This window comes from Cyprinus carpio, chromosome A23, assembly GCF_018340385.1.
Source record: "Cyprinus carpio isolate SPL01 chromosome A23, ASM1834038v1, whole genome shotgun sequence".
Lineage (NCBI taxonomy): Eukaryota > Metazoa > Chordata > Actinopteri > Cypriniformes > Cyprinidae > Cyprinus > Cyprinus carpio.
The window spans coordinates 17,534,584-17,548,899 of NC_056594.1; the positions used below are offsets into that span (position 1 = coordinate 17,534,584).

General features: G+C 34.9%; 1 protein-coding gene across 3 annotated transcripts in view; it reads left to right on the forward strand.

Annotated features, from left to right (window-relative positions):
- LOC109073535 (plexin-A1-like) overlaps positions 1–14,316 on the forward strand; it is a 195,536-nt gene that overhangs the window by 117,631 nt on the left and 63,589 nt on the right. For all 3 annotated transcript variants that reach the window (XM_042713505.1, XM_042713507.1, XM_042713506.1), the window contains exon 10: positions 12,203–12,403. In XM_042713505.1, the coding sequence (XP_042569439.1) occupies positions 12,203–12,403 (201 nt within the window). The remainder of the gene's footprint in view (positions 1–12,202; positions 12,404–14,316) is intronic.

The window sequence follows — 14,316 nt, forward strand, 5'->3', positions numbered from 1 at the left end:
CCTAGACAGCATTTCTGGGAATCATAAAAACAATCTCTACATGATTACAAACCTAAATTATACTGGTAAATAACAACAACAACAACAACAACAACAACAACAACAATAAAAAAAAAAACAAAAAACAAAAAAAACAAAAAAAAAAATAATAATAATAATTATTATTATTATTATTAAACAAATAAATTATTTAAAAAATACAATAATTAAAATAAAATTAATAAAAACTCTTAAGTAAACAAAAATAGTTCATTAAAAAGTATAATAATAATAATAATAATAATAATAATAATAATAATAATAATAATAATAATTTATTATAATCCTTTAAATAAATAATTCTTAAAGTGATACTTTTTTGTGTGGTCATATTTGTGAGGAACTTAATTAAATACTTATATATAACAATATATATGTTAGAAAAGTGATTCAAACCCCATGACTTTAAAAACCTATAAATAAATAAATAAATAAATAAATAAATAAATAAATAAAATTAAATAATTCTTTAAACCATAATAATAATAATATTATTTTATTATAATCCTTTAAAGTAATAATTATTTTGTGGTTGTATTTGTGAGTATAAATCTTAATTTAAAATTATATATAACAATATTTAAGATAGAAAAGGGATTCAAAAGCCTATGACTAAAAACCTAGAAAGAAAGAAAATGCATTATTATTATTATTACTATTACTATTAATAATAATATATATTTTTCTTTCTTTAAATGAGTTACACAAGCAGGCTTTTGAATCACTTTTCTATTGTGAATACTGGGTTGTATAATTTAAAATGAATATTCGTCTGTAAATACACACAAATACGACCGCAAATACAGTTCCCTCAGTCCCTTTCAGAATTACTTTATCTCTGCCATTATTAAAGCTCAGTCTCCAAACAACCTTACCTTAAAAAGTTGCCAAACATCGTCTCAGAGACATGAAAGATAAACCATGCAGTCACAGAGCGTAATGAGTCACATTTGCAAATCAAATGTATATAAATCAACATTTGCCTGACAGCGGATAAACAGAGGAACACATTAAATCTGACCAGGCGGAAAATTGCTTCAGTAAGCCACACTTGAGGAATCCACAAGAAGAAATAAACAAACATACATATAAACAAACAAACAAATAGCGTCACTAACACGTTTGTTCCAGCATTTGTTATTTGTGAACCCAGCTGTCGGCCAGTAGCTTATTTAGTCACACTTGGACAGCGGTTTTGCCCTTTGCTAGAGCCAAAAGTGCCCGGCCATTTCACAGATCCGCACCGAAGGTCGTGCAGAGCCGGAATATTGAAATGTGTCCTGCGTTCAGCATCGCTTTTGGATTAATATTCAAGTCTGTGTACATCTAACTGTTTTCTGTTTCGAGCCTACACAGCATGTGTCGTCATGCAGACACACTCATAATGTGCCAACATTGATTGCCCGTAAATGGACCATAGAGACTGAATGAAGCCGCTGACCCACCTTGGGAACCCAACATTGCCGTAGTCACTTTTATCCAACCCAATTGAGATACAGCCGCCGAGTGCATAAGCGTAATGAATGGAGTTTGTTTTAAGGATGATGAAACTGGTGTTACGGCTGCGTTCTCCCGCTCATTTGAGACTCATTAGTGTGCGTCTCCGATGAGACAAATGGGGGTTTTGATAAATAAGTCATAGGGTGGTATATCGCCAAGGAACTGCTTGATGCACCCGTGGGATCCGTGTGATTCAGTAATGCTCTGCCTTGCCTTTGCTCTTATAAACAAAGACATGTCACCCATGATAATAGCAGAAAAAGCAAAGGATTGTGGGGGTGTTTGTCCTCACCCTGGTGCTTATGTGGTTGTAGTGTAGATAGGACAGTATATAGCTCTCATAATTCATACGGAGCTGTTAGCATTAAAAGCTTTCTGCTCAAAGCTATTGTACCTACATTGTTGTTTGGTAATAAAATAACATGCACTGCTTCCTGCAAATATTTTATCCATAGCATTTCAAAAGCTTTTCGGGGTGGTATGAGTACATAAGATGTAATATAGTTGTCAGCTGGAAGATAATTCAAAGAAAGCCTACACAGACACCAAAAACAAGTCTTTCTTTTGTCTTCTTGAAAGAAGGGTATATTCTCCGGCTTTCACAGCTTCAATTATAAGCAGTATAACTAATATGCTGCCGCCGAATATGGAAGCTGCACAGTTGAGTTGATCAGAGACTTTTTTTTTATCAGGACATCCATCGTGTTTATACTTTCTTCCTTTTTGCTTTGAGAGACTTAATTAAGAATGAGAATACATTTATATTTCACTTTTAGTTTGTCACCAGAGCCAGTAATTTCATTTTTAGATCCTTCAAAATGTCTGTGTTTGGTTCATAAAGCTTTAAAGGGATTTCAAACTGTTAAAATAATAGAAATTGAGACTTATGAGTGTGCACTGAAAAGTAATTGATTTGTTAATGTTTGTAAAAGTAACTGGTGGAACATCAGTCTGACCTTCCTTCCTTCTATCTACAAGTCTGTCTGTCTGTCTGTCTGTCTGTCTGTCTGTCTGTCTGTCTGTCTGTCTATCTATCTATATATCTATCTATCTATCTATCTAACTATCTATCTATCTATCCCTACCTATCTACCTACCTACCTATATCTACACACACACACACACACATATATATATAAATTATAATTTTTATTATATAGTACATTTCAGATTTCTGCATTATTTCCATAACAACTATGCACATTTCATATTACTGTAAAGTAAACATAAATAAACCTCATTCTCATTTCTGTAACACAAAATATTTATGCAGATTTATGGTGTTTTACGGTAATGAGAATCGAATCAAAATCACCATTAAGAATGAGAATTAAAAAAAATCATCCTGACAAATTATGATAATAATCATATCCATGCTTAATTGTCACAAAAATAATGTTGCAATAAAATATTAGTACTTAAAGAGATAATCCACCCCAAAATGAAAATTTTGTCATTAAAAAATCACTTACCCCCATTTGGTTCCAAACCCGTAAAAGCTTCGTTCGTCTTTGGAACACAATTTAAGATATTTTGGATGAAAACCGGGAGGCCTGTGACTGTCCCATAGACTGCCAAGTAAATAACAATGTCAAGGTCCATAAAAGATATGAAAGTCGTCATCAGAAATTCTTCATCTGCCATCAGACGTGCAATCTGGGTTATATGAAGCGAGAGGAACACTTCTTGTAAGCGAAGAAAACAAAAATAACGACTTTATTCAACAATTCCTTTGTCAACAGTCTCCTCTGTGTCTCTCCATATCACCATATGCTGTGTATGCTCTTCTGTATCATCTGCGCAACAAGGATGCGCTGTTTTCTTTCAAATCAAATCAAAGCTAAATACACCGAAACAGCACATCCTTGTGGCGCGGCTGATACAGAAGAGCATACACAGCATATGGTGATATGGAGAGACACAGAGGAGACTGTTGACAAAGGAATTGTTGAATAAAGTCGGTATTTTTGTTTTCTTCTCAGTGTTTAGATGAGAAATTACCAAGACATCCTATAATTTCTTCATGTCTAAACATAGTGCCATGTTCCATTTTGCAGAATCTTAATTTTCTGTTATGTAGGACGTGATGCTTTTGTGTCAGACCTTGATTTAATCTTCAATCTGTATGCATGACTATCATAGAACATGCATAATTTGAATAGAATACATAAACATTGAATTAGATTCTTAATGTGTTGGCCATATATTCCTCACTGACCTTTAGCACTAAATTGAATTGCATTTGGACAGGTTCGATCTGGTCTTTGTTTCCAATTTCATGTGGAGAGCAGCATCCACTTCTGCCTTCCGAACTCCATGCAGCTCTGATTTACCGTCTGTCCTGTTTGTCTGTCAGGTGTTTCTTCATCCTTCACTCTCTCTCTCTCTCTCTCTCTCTCTCTCTCTCTCTCTCTCTCTCTCTCTCTCTCTCTCTCTCTCTCACTTACTCACTCACTCTCCCAAATCTCTGCCCAGCTCCCACAAACACTCTGCAAATTCCCGTCTCCCATGCCTCTGATCCCTGGCACTGCCGGTGACGGCGCTGCACTACAAACAGCCGAAGACGGAGCTCTGAGATGCTGGTCTCTGGATCAGTATTCCAGCGGCCGTGCCAAGAACGCATGCCTCACCTCGTGTTATTTCAGTTCCTCCAGTGACTCCATATCAAATGCTACCTTCATCCTACCCAACGCCTTACCCTCTTGGGATAACAACGACGAGTGTTCATTGTAATTAATCAATAAATCAGAAAGGCAATTAGCAGAAATGGGGACCCCGCCATGCACCCTCACCTTTGTTGTTTGATGCCGGTCCATCCTGCTGTGTTGCGAGTAGAGCCCCTCAGTTTCCATTCTCTCTGGCACTGGGCCTCTCGGAGGGATCTAAGGCTGCTACTGATCTGTTGCTTTAATTATTCAAAGTGTATTAAATCTTAATTTCCAGATGCCTCAGCGTCTGTCTGCCTAATGGAGGCCGAAGATGAATTTTACATTCAGGAGTCAAGGAGATGGCGCGAGCACTTGCAACATCTTGGGTGGTGCCCAAGAATACCGGGCCAGGACTGGGTTTCTCATGCTGTTTTAACTCAGTCCAGTGCCAGTATACTGTATTTTACTGCATTATTTTACTGTATTTGCTCAGAATGCAAAAGCCTCATTAAGTTCAGTATACAATAGCAAACAACAACAGGTAGCAATTAGCGATGGACTGTTTATTTGTTCAACAGTCAATCTAGCATATATATAGCATCTCAATATCTAAATGCTCTCTAAGAAGTGTGTTCAGCCCAAGGCAGGTGAACTCAAAGCTAGGCTATTGTTTAAAACTGATTGGTCATTCAAAACACCCACCCACTAGTTAATTTTGAAGTGGCGTATTTTCCTAGTAGCCATATGGAAATGTCTTATATAATTGATATCACTGAGTATCCGTTCTCCAGGTTTGCTAACACATATTGGTTTGTATTACGCCACATCTTGCTAAGTTTTGAGTGGTGCTCTATTTTCGAGCCTCATGTGGGTGGACACTCTAAAGCCCTTGTAGAATTCAAAGTCCCTTTCATTCGACAACAGGCTCCCCTTAGAGTGGATAGATCCACGAGTTGTTTCCCTCTCACCGTTTGGCCCTTCCTAGTCAACGAGCTCCAGACTGCCTAATTAGATGGCAGCTCAGTTCCTCATCTGTTACCCTGATAAGACTTGCCAAAATATGTAATTAAAATCGCTAGTAGGATTTAAAGAATTTTGGTGATGCTGCCCTTGAATTGTTGATAGTAATTGGTTAGACATAATAACCGGCTTGTCGAGTCGTTTAAAGACTCAGTCAGTAGTGATACTGCGTAAAGAACCAGCTAAAGCAGTGCTGTTCTTCCCATTATCCTAACAATAGCTTTGATGAAGTGTAAGTAACCTCAGAACTAAACCCATCAGAAACACTTTCAGGATGGTAAGATCAATAGCACCACATTCAATAGCAGAACATTTAAGTGTTGCAATAAAAATAAAACCTTTAATTAATTTGAATAAAGCGGAAATAAAGTAAAACAAAAATATTAGATGGAAATCTAAAAAAACTGAAATATAAAGCTAAAATGTTTTATATATATTTTTATGATTATTATTATTATTATTATTATTAAAGCAAATAATTAAAATATAAATTATAAGGAATTAAATCTATAAATTGTAATCAAAATGACAAGCACTTAACAAAATTTAAAACTTAAACTAAAATTTAAAACTTAAACTATTAATAAATACTATAATAGTATGTAATAGTACATTCTATAGTAGTAACTAATACTAAAAACTGCATTTATATCACTTTCAAAAAAGTACTATGGTACTACCATGTTTTTTTGTACCCGTAGCATGGTATTATTGGAAGCAACCTGGCATACAGTGTAAATACTGCTGTACATTTTAGTACCATGGTACAGTTCAAAGTACCATAGTAACACCATCACTGTACCATGGTATCACGGCAGTATTTTTCTTATTTTTTTTTAAGAGATGGTACTCTAAGGTACTTCCAAGAATACTATGGTAGTAGCATAGTACTATGCCTTAAAACACTTTTTGGTACATTTGTGCTACATTTGCAAAGAAGTGCCTTTGACAGTACCTTGTTACTGAATGAAATGATATTACATACCATCTACTCCTATTTATCTCATAGAATACCATATTATCATGATGCTTTTTTGTGTAGAACATTCATCCTAAATGGTTCGTACACAAAATCTTTGTGATTCCTATGTGATTTAATTCCATTTCCAGCTCAGAAGTGAGGGAATGCGGATGATCCACAGAAGTGGGCTGTATTCGCTGTGTTTGCAGTGTGGGCTTTGCTTTGCTCAATGCTCCATGAGCACCGTCTCTGCATCACCCCAGAGCTTCTTTAGACTGGGAGAGAGAAGTAGAGAATGTGAGAGAACGAGGAAGAAAAGAGCAGCAGATATCATGTTTTGCTTGCAGGAGCATTGCTAAAGGCAGCAGTTGAGCAAAACAAACAGCAGACTTGCAGAGCAGTGCTGCCAGCTACCAGAGCCAAAAAACAGCCCTCCTCTTTCCCTCCGCATGGATTCCCAACAATCCTATACTACACACTGCACACAGCATCTCTCTCTGTTTCCATGTCCATGTCATACCAAACTTCAGCTTCTGAGGTGGGCCGATTTGAAATGTTATTCAAATTAATTCCATGACATGCAGATTAATTAATTGAATTAATCACATATATTTCAATATTTGCTCAGAAAAGCCCCCAAATGAATACATTAGCCTATATTCATGTGACAGACGGGTGTGTCATTGAATAGACATCATAAGAAATATCTTTGGAAGCTGTTTGTATTATTTTTCTAGCTGTTCATACATGATGCTTTCTTGTATTCTGTCTGCACTTTTTATTATTATCACTGGTCTGTTTATATGCAGACTAACATCATTTGCTGTCTTGTCGATTCTTGTACCATAAGGATTGGTTTGAAGATGTTGTAAGTTTTGAAAAACACATTGCAAGACTTGTGTCCTGTAGCATTCTCTTGTGCCCCATCTATTTGTATGTCATTAGACGGTTGAAATTGGCATTTTTTTAATGCCAAAAAGAAAGAAAGAAAGAAAATTGATTGTTATTATTAATCCACTGATTAATGTCATTGCAAAATGACTGAAAGAGAAGCATCTAAAGATGTATGTCACCAATGTATTCACTTTAACTAGATGTTTTTAATTCATATTTTGAATTTAATTTAAAAAATTCCTTCATTCACATCATATTATATCATTCTAAAAAAACCTAAATAATTAAATATCAATATATTTATATACTTCATTTATTTTATTTTATTTTATTTTATTTTATTTTATTTTATTTTATTTTATTTTATTTTATTTTATTTTATTTTATTTTATCATATACTTCAATATTAATATTTCGATTATTATTATTTATTTATTATCATTTGGTTATGAACCAAATCTTGGCTTATTCCCACAGACTTGCTAAATAACCATATTCTGGAATGTTCTGACATTCTATGCATGCATTTGTAATGCAGTGTAGTACAGTACTAAATATTGCACCAGAAACTGCAGCGCATTTTATTTTATTCATTCATTTAAATAATTTTATCTCATTAGACGATTGAGAGTAAACATGAAACATTATGAATTTCATTAGTAACAGTGTTTTAGTTAAACCATAGTTGATCTGATTTACAAATACTTCACATTTTATTATTATTAATATTATTATTATAATTTTATCCTTTGGTTACAAACCAAGACTTGGCTAATTCCTGGAATTTTCTGGCATTCCTTGCATGCATTTATAATGCAGTATAGTACGGTGTTAAATAAAGCACCAGAAGCCGCAGTGGAATGCTTCAGCATCAGTCAGATGGGTTCGGAGTTTTCTAACTTGAACATGTGAGTTTGCTTCAAGCTCATTCCCACTATGTGATTCAGCGCTGTGGGGGCACCCACCGCATGATAACCTGGATTCCTGGCTCACAGGGGCCGTAGTCATTTCAAAGCAAATAACGGCAGTAAAAGGGAGAAAACGTGAAACACATCCCTGCGGTACACCATTATTCCGTTGTGCTCAGCAAGTGTGCCATCTGATCTGCTCTTTCAACCCTGTTTTGACACCTGTCAGGGTGCTTAATAAAATAGTTTCCCACATTTGCTCTTTTTTCCTTTTTGCTTTAGCGCTTGTGTTTTCTTACAGTCTTATTACTCTTACAAAAAGTACAATTTGCAGTGCCAAGGTACAGTAATGCTATCTGATGGAAATACTATACTTTGAGATGTACCATGGTGTTAACATTGTACTATGTCCAAAAAAGTATACATTTTCTTGTATCTCTTTTTCTCCATCTCTGTTTCTTTGTTTGCTGAAAAAATATACTGTAAATCTTGCCTTTCTCCTGTCATTTCCATTCAGCTTTTCCATTTCATTCCTTTCTCCTCTCCCTTTCCCTTTCCTGTCTCACACCGTTTCAAAGACACATTTCCATTTTTTCATGGGGCTGGACTCACATCTCTTCTAAAAGGCATCTTTTTCTTATCAGATGGTCGGAGCGTTTCATTAAATGTGTAGTTTACGGCTATCTGTTCTCCACCTGTGTGTTTTGATTGCCGAAACAAATGGCAGAGCCACAAGCAAAGCGTCTCTCAGCACCAGTCGGGTGGTTTAGCATGACCGATAGCAGCTCTTCCTCTTCTCTGATTGGCTCTCAGCCCCTCTTATCATTTTCCCCCTCTGCCTTGTGCAGTTGCGTGCTGAATTGACTTTGTTAAATTACATTGTGTCCAATTTTCAGATTTTTTTTCGGAATGAAGCCAAGCTAATCAGGGTAATTAGATTTCATGGCAGTTTAGTGAAAAAACAAACTGACAAACTTACAAACAAGCTGAGTATGAAGGGATAGCAGAACTAATGATGAACTAATGATGCCAAAGCAATGGTCTTTGAAGATATACCCAATTGTATGTCCCATAGAAACTAATATGATGGTAAATAAAGCAGAATCTAATATACAGAGTTCTGTATTGTAAAATATACTTCAACCATTTCTTTTTTAATAATCAGAATGTACTTTTAAGAACATGTTGAAGTCATATTTCTTTTTTCATATTTTTTATTGTGTATGTTTCGTATATCTATATGTATGAACTGCTTAAAATCTATATAGAAAACATATTACAGCATTTTTATATGTTTATTATACTGTATAAACCTTTTTTATTTTTCATATTAAATCATTTAAGGACTGTATATAATTGCATAAAAATAATATATTAAAATAAAAATGTTATATAATACACACATGTATAATTATATACATTATATAGCATTTTTATTTTAATATATAATTTTTATGTATTTATGACATTTATAGCATATTAATATATGTATAACTGCTTAATGTAAACTAAATGTGAAATCCATTTTTTATTTTTAATGGATTTTTTTAAGATTATATACATTATATATAATAATTTCTCTCTCACACACACAAACACACAGCATTATATATATATAAAACACACATACATACATATATTTTTCATTTTATTAAATCAATTTACAATCAATTTATAATATATTGATTTTAAACTTATTAAAATATTAAAAAAACAAAAACAAAAAAAAATACATATAGTGCTTATGTGTATATATATATATATATAAAAAAAAAAATATATATATATATATATATATATAATATATATATATATATAGAGAGAGAGAGAGAGAGAGAGAGAGAGAGAGAGAGAGAGAGAGACTATATATGTTTACTGGACATGTATTCATGAGATTCAGCTAGCTGTTTGGACATAATACAGGTACCATGGTAATACCATGGTTTTTGGACATGTGTTAGGAGTCAAGTATTTAGCATGCAGACATCATTCTGACTATTACCGACTGTTACCAGCGCCGTAAACATGTTTCCTTTTAAACCTTTAGCAGTGAACATATAGTTTTTGGTTTGTGTGCAGCGTTCTTGGGAAACTGATAAGGGTTCTCTGTGCTCAGCATACAGGCCTTTATTGACTCTGAACAAATTGCACCTTTTCATTAGCAGTGAAACCCTCACCTTTGTGTACCACACAGTAATTGAACACTAACACAGGTTCGCTCCATTGCAGGGGGGGTGGGGGGTGCTGCATCACAGTCTATTTATTCAGTCACAACCGAATCGAAAGCACAGCACAGTATTAATAAGGAGACTGCCGCCCGAGGCAATTAAACCAGCAGCCCAATGGAACTCTGCAGAGTCACCGAGCCGCATGTGGCTTTCCCATCAGGTTTGTTTACAGAGCCCTTGCCGTGGCAGCGCTAGCTCATATCTCCGGTAGATTTTAATAACGCTGCTGGTGTTCCATACTCCTCCCATTCAATTAGAACCACAGGCAGGGTAAATAGGAAATGAGGGTAACAAGTTCAGACGTTTTATCAGGCTCTGATTCTGATTGGTTGGTTCGGGGGAAGATCCACCCTGTGTTGCATCTTTCATACATCACCTGCAAATGTTTTTTAGGGGCATGTATTGTTTGAAGTACTGTGTAAATACTATGATACATGATATGGTAATCATTCAGTACAATTAATTACTAGATCCATTTAAAAAAAAAAAAAAAAACTCTCCGGGTCACATCTACAATTTTATGTTATTTATTTTTTACATTTATTTTTGTTGTTATTTTTTTGTAATTATTTATATAAACATAAATTAAAGGCAAAAATATGCCTTTATAATGTAAAAGATTAGAATAAATATAGAATAAATATATAAGATAGAATAAATATATTTTAATATAATAAACATTTTAATAATGTTATGTATATATATTTTAAATATTATTATTTACGATATATTTATACTTTTTTCCCACCTTTTTATAAAATGCTTATTGCATAAAAAGTAAAAAGTATAAATATATCTTAATTAAATAATACATTTATCTCCTATTAATTCCCAATAATCCCATTGTCCTATAATTTAAGCAGATTTAAAAATTGTAGTATTGAAATAGATTATAAATATGTAATTTTATATTTAGAATTATACTTTATATATTGAATATGACACGGACATGTTCTCTGGTTTTGTGAGATTCCCTCAACCAACTGATGCATCATGGTACCACAAGTTTTTTTCACTGCCGCCTCCTGCATCAAAGCATCAATAGAAAGGTTGATGCTTTGATCTAGTTGTATCCTTCCATCATGTACTGCTTCATTTTTTTTTTTTTTTTTTGGGTTTTATATGTTGCACATGAGATGTGTCTGTGAAAACAGCGTATGTGGGCAAATCCATTTGCCACCTCACTGTGCCATTTCACTGTGCTTGTTTTTGATTTTTTTTTAAGCAGAAATGTTTTATTATTTATATATATATATATATATATATATATATATATATATATATATATATATATATATAAAGAGATAGATAGATAGATAGATGGATAGATGGATAGATGGATGGATGGATGCCAAATACTACAGGTGGAGTATCTGCATCTGAGGTTAGGTTTTTCCGGGTAAGAGCTTGTGCCCATGGTTCTGCTGCTGCCTAGTTAAAGTGCACAGTTGGCATCATAACTTGTGTGCCAATGCCAAGTCTTTAAAATGGCACACGCCCTCAAAAAGCTTAATTGCATCTTGCACTGTGCCCTGGTTTTCCAAACTGTTGGCATGACAACGGTGGCGATGGCCTTGAAGTCCTCCTCGCATCCTACATATACTCCCCTTCACTCGCTCTTGATTTAGCGGCATCACTGAAAAGCCGCCATGTCTGAATAGCCACATTTACTCAAGAAGTAAGATCAAAAGTGTTTCTGATCTTCTATAGATGCACATCAGTGCTGTTATTTGAATCTCTCAAAATTATAATAACAAGTCATTATTTTTTGTGTAGAGCAGTTTCATGTGATGTGTATGCATTTGTCATATTTCTAAACACATGACAGAGATAAACACTGTGTTATTTACAATCTATTGTGTGGCTATAAACATGAATTAAAATAAATAAATAAATTTATCTCATAGACATAATATAGAGATTTAAGAGTCTGTTCAATCAAATTTTCTTTTAAATATCTAAAAATTACATTTTCTGAAGACAGTCCTCTTTTTTGTTTTGCAGGAGTGTCCTCAGATACTGCCGTCCACTCAGATCTACATCCCTGTTGGTGTCATGAAGCCTATCACTTTGTTGGCCCGCAATCTTCCGCAGCCTCAGTCTGGACAGAGGAACTATGAGTGTATCTTCTATATTCAGGGAAAAGAGTACAGTGTCACTGCGCTGCGCTTCAACAGCACTAGCATACAGTGTCAGAAGACCATGGTAAGTTTAAACCCTTGTTTTTTGGTGTTGTGGGTGTTTTTTTTCAATGGGGATGTTTTTCCCCCATAGGTTGCTCTTTCATAGCTCAGGAGTTGTCATGGTGTTATCAGCCATGTTTCATATGTTATGTCACCAGCCTATATTTGTTTGCAACTTGTTTGTTGGTTTAATCAGATCTAATGGGCCAACCGTCAGTAAAAAAAAAAAAAAAAAAAAAAAAAAATATAAATATCTATAATATAATATCATATATATATATATATATATATATATATATATATATATATATAATTATTTTTCATACATATAGCATGAGAAATTTTTGAGTTCTTATAGAGATTTCAGACTGTTGGTTGCAGACTCAGGAGACACATGAGAGTACTGGAATAGGAGACTTTAATTTAAAAGCTTTAATTTGCACTACATTTGATTGCACTGCTGTCTAGAAGAAACAATTGAGATGCTAATGGGATCTCGTTGGGGATTTTCTTTCTGTTGGAGAAAATTTCTAGCCAAACATGCTGTAGAGAGTGTCATGTGTATTTTATGATCACATGGGCCAGTGGACCTGCGCTGCAGGCAAATGGACCGAAAGTCATTCTGACAAGCTGTGACCCTTAAATCGTCACTTCTCTGTGAGTTGTTTAAGGGCCATTTTTGGTGGAGAAGCGCTAGTCCAAATAGTTGGCCATTTTTTTTAGAGCACTGCTGACACAAACCTTCCCCCTCATTACCTTTTGGCCAATCAACATTTTGTCTGGCTGTCAAAAATCCCATCAGGCACTGGGCAGGCACTGGTGGACCATTAGGCCTGATGAAACACGTGCCACTTGTTATCGTTTTAACAGACTGCTTTGCAAAGGCAGTCATTAGTGGCAGAGAGAGGAAGCTCGGGTGTTTGATGGCACCGTGACACTTCTCACCATGCCTTATTGATGGCTGTTATAGGACGCAGCCTCTTTCTCTTTTGTGTTGAGATTCCTTGTGTTACTGAGGGGGAGCTAATTACACAGCTAAGAGTTTGCAGAGAGCTGTCTCGCTAAAGACTTTATCGACTGTTTGCTGTCGCAGCCGTTTCAAATCAACAGCGATTGGCGCGTCACTGATGAGAAGCTATTCCTCTGTCTCTGCTAGCTGGAAGCATCAGCCAGAATGATGTTAACTTTAACGGTCAACCAGAGCGAAAAACAGCCGGCTGATTAACGAACTGTTCTCTTCTAATTTGGCAAGTGAAGGTAGAAGCAATGCAGGTGCTTTAGTGGTTGCTTAAAGGAATAGTTCTTGTGTTATTCTTCACCATGCTCTTGCTCTCGGCCTGGTTGCTGTGTGCGCACTCTTCCAGGGGAAGTGCCCATACAAGGAGTTCCGCCCTTTATGATGTCATACAGGGCTGTACTCGAAAAAAACTTTATGAAACTTAACCCTGAAGGAGTGTATTTGGCACAGAAATACTCCATCATATGTCCAACTCGTTTTTTGAAACTTTGGCCATGTTTAGCATGAGAATCCAACACTTTAGCAGTGCAAATAAGTCAGAATGCATGAAATAGCATTAGACCTCCCCTTTAAAGTTAGGTCAGAGTTTTTAAATAATGACTTAAAGTTTGCTCAGCTCCAAACTGACTTCAAAAACATTGAATATAGCAAATGAGTCCTTTGAACAACTTTTCTGATATTTTTATGGTGCTTTTGTCTCTTTTTTGAAGCTTTTAAAAGCTTTAGCCCCCTAAATTTAATGAAAAAGAGAAGTCTTAAAAACCTCCCTTTGTTCTCAGAAGACTCAATTAGAAAGTCCTGTTACTTTATTCAAAATTTAAATATTGTGGTTTAAATAGAAAAAGTGACATGTTCATTTATTAAATACTTCCTAAACCCAGTCTGATTATATAGCTGATGTTCTTTAACAAACATGA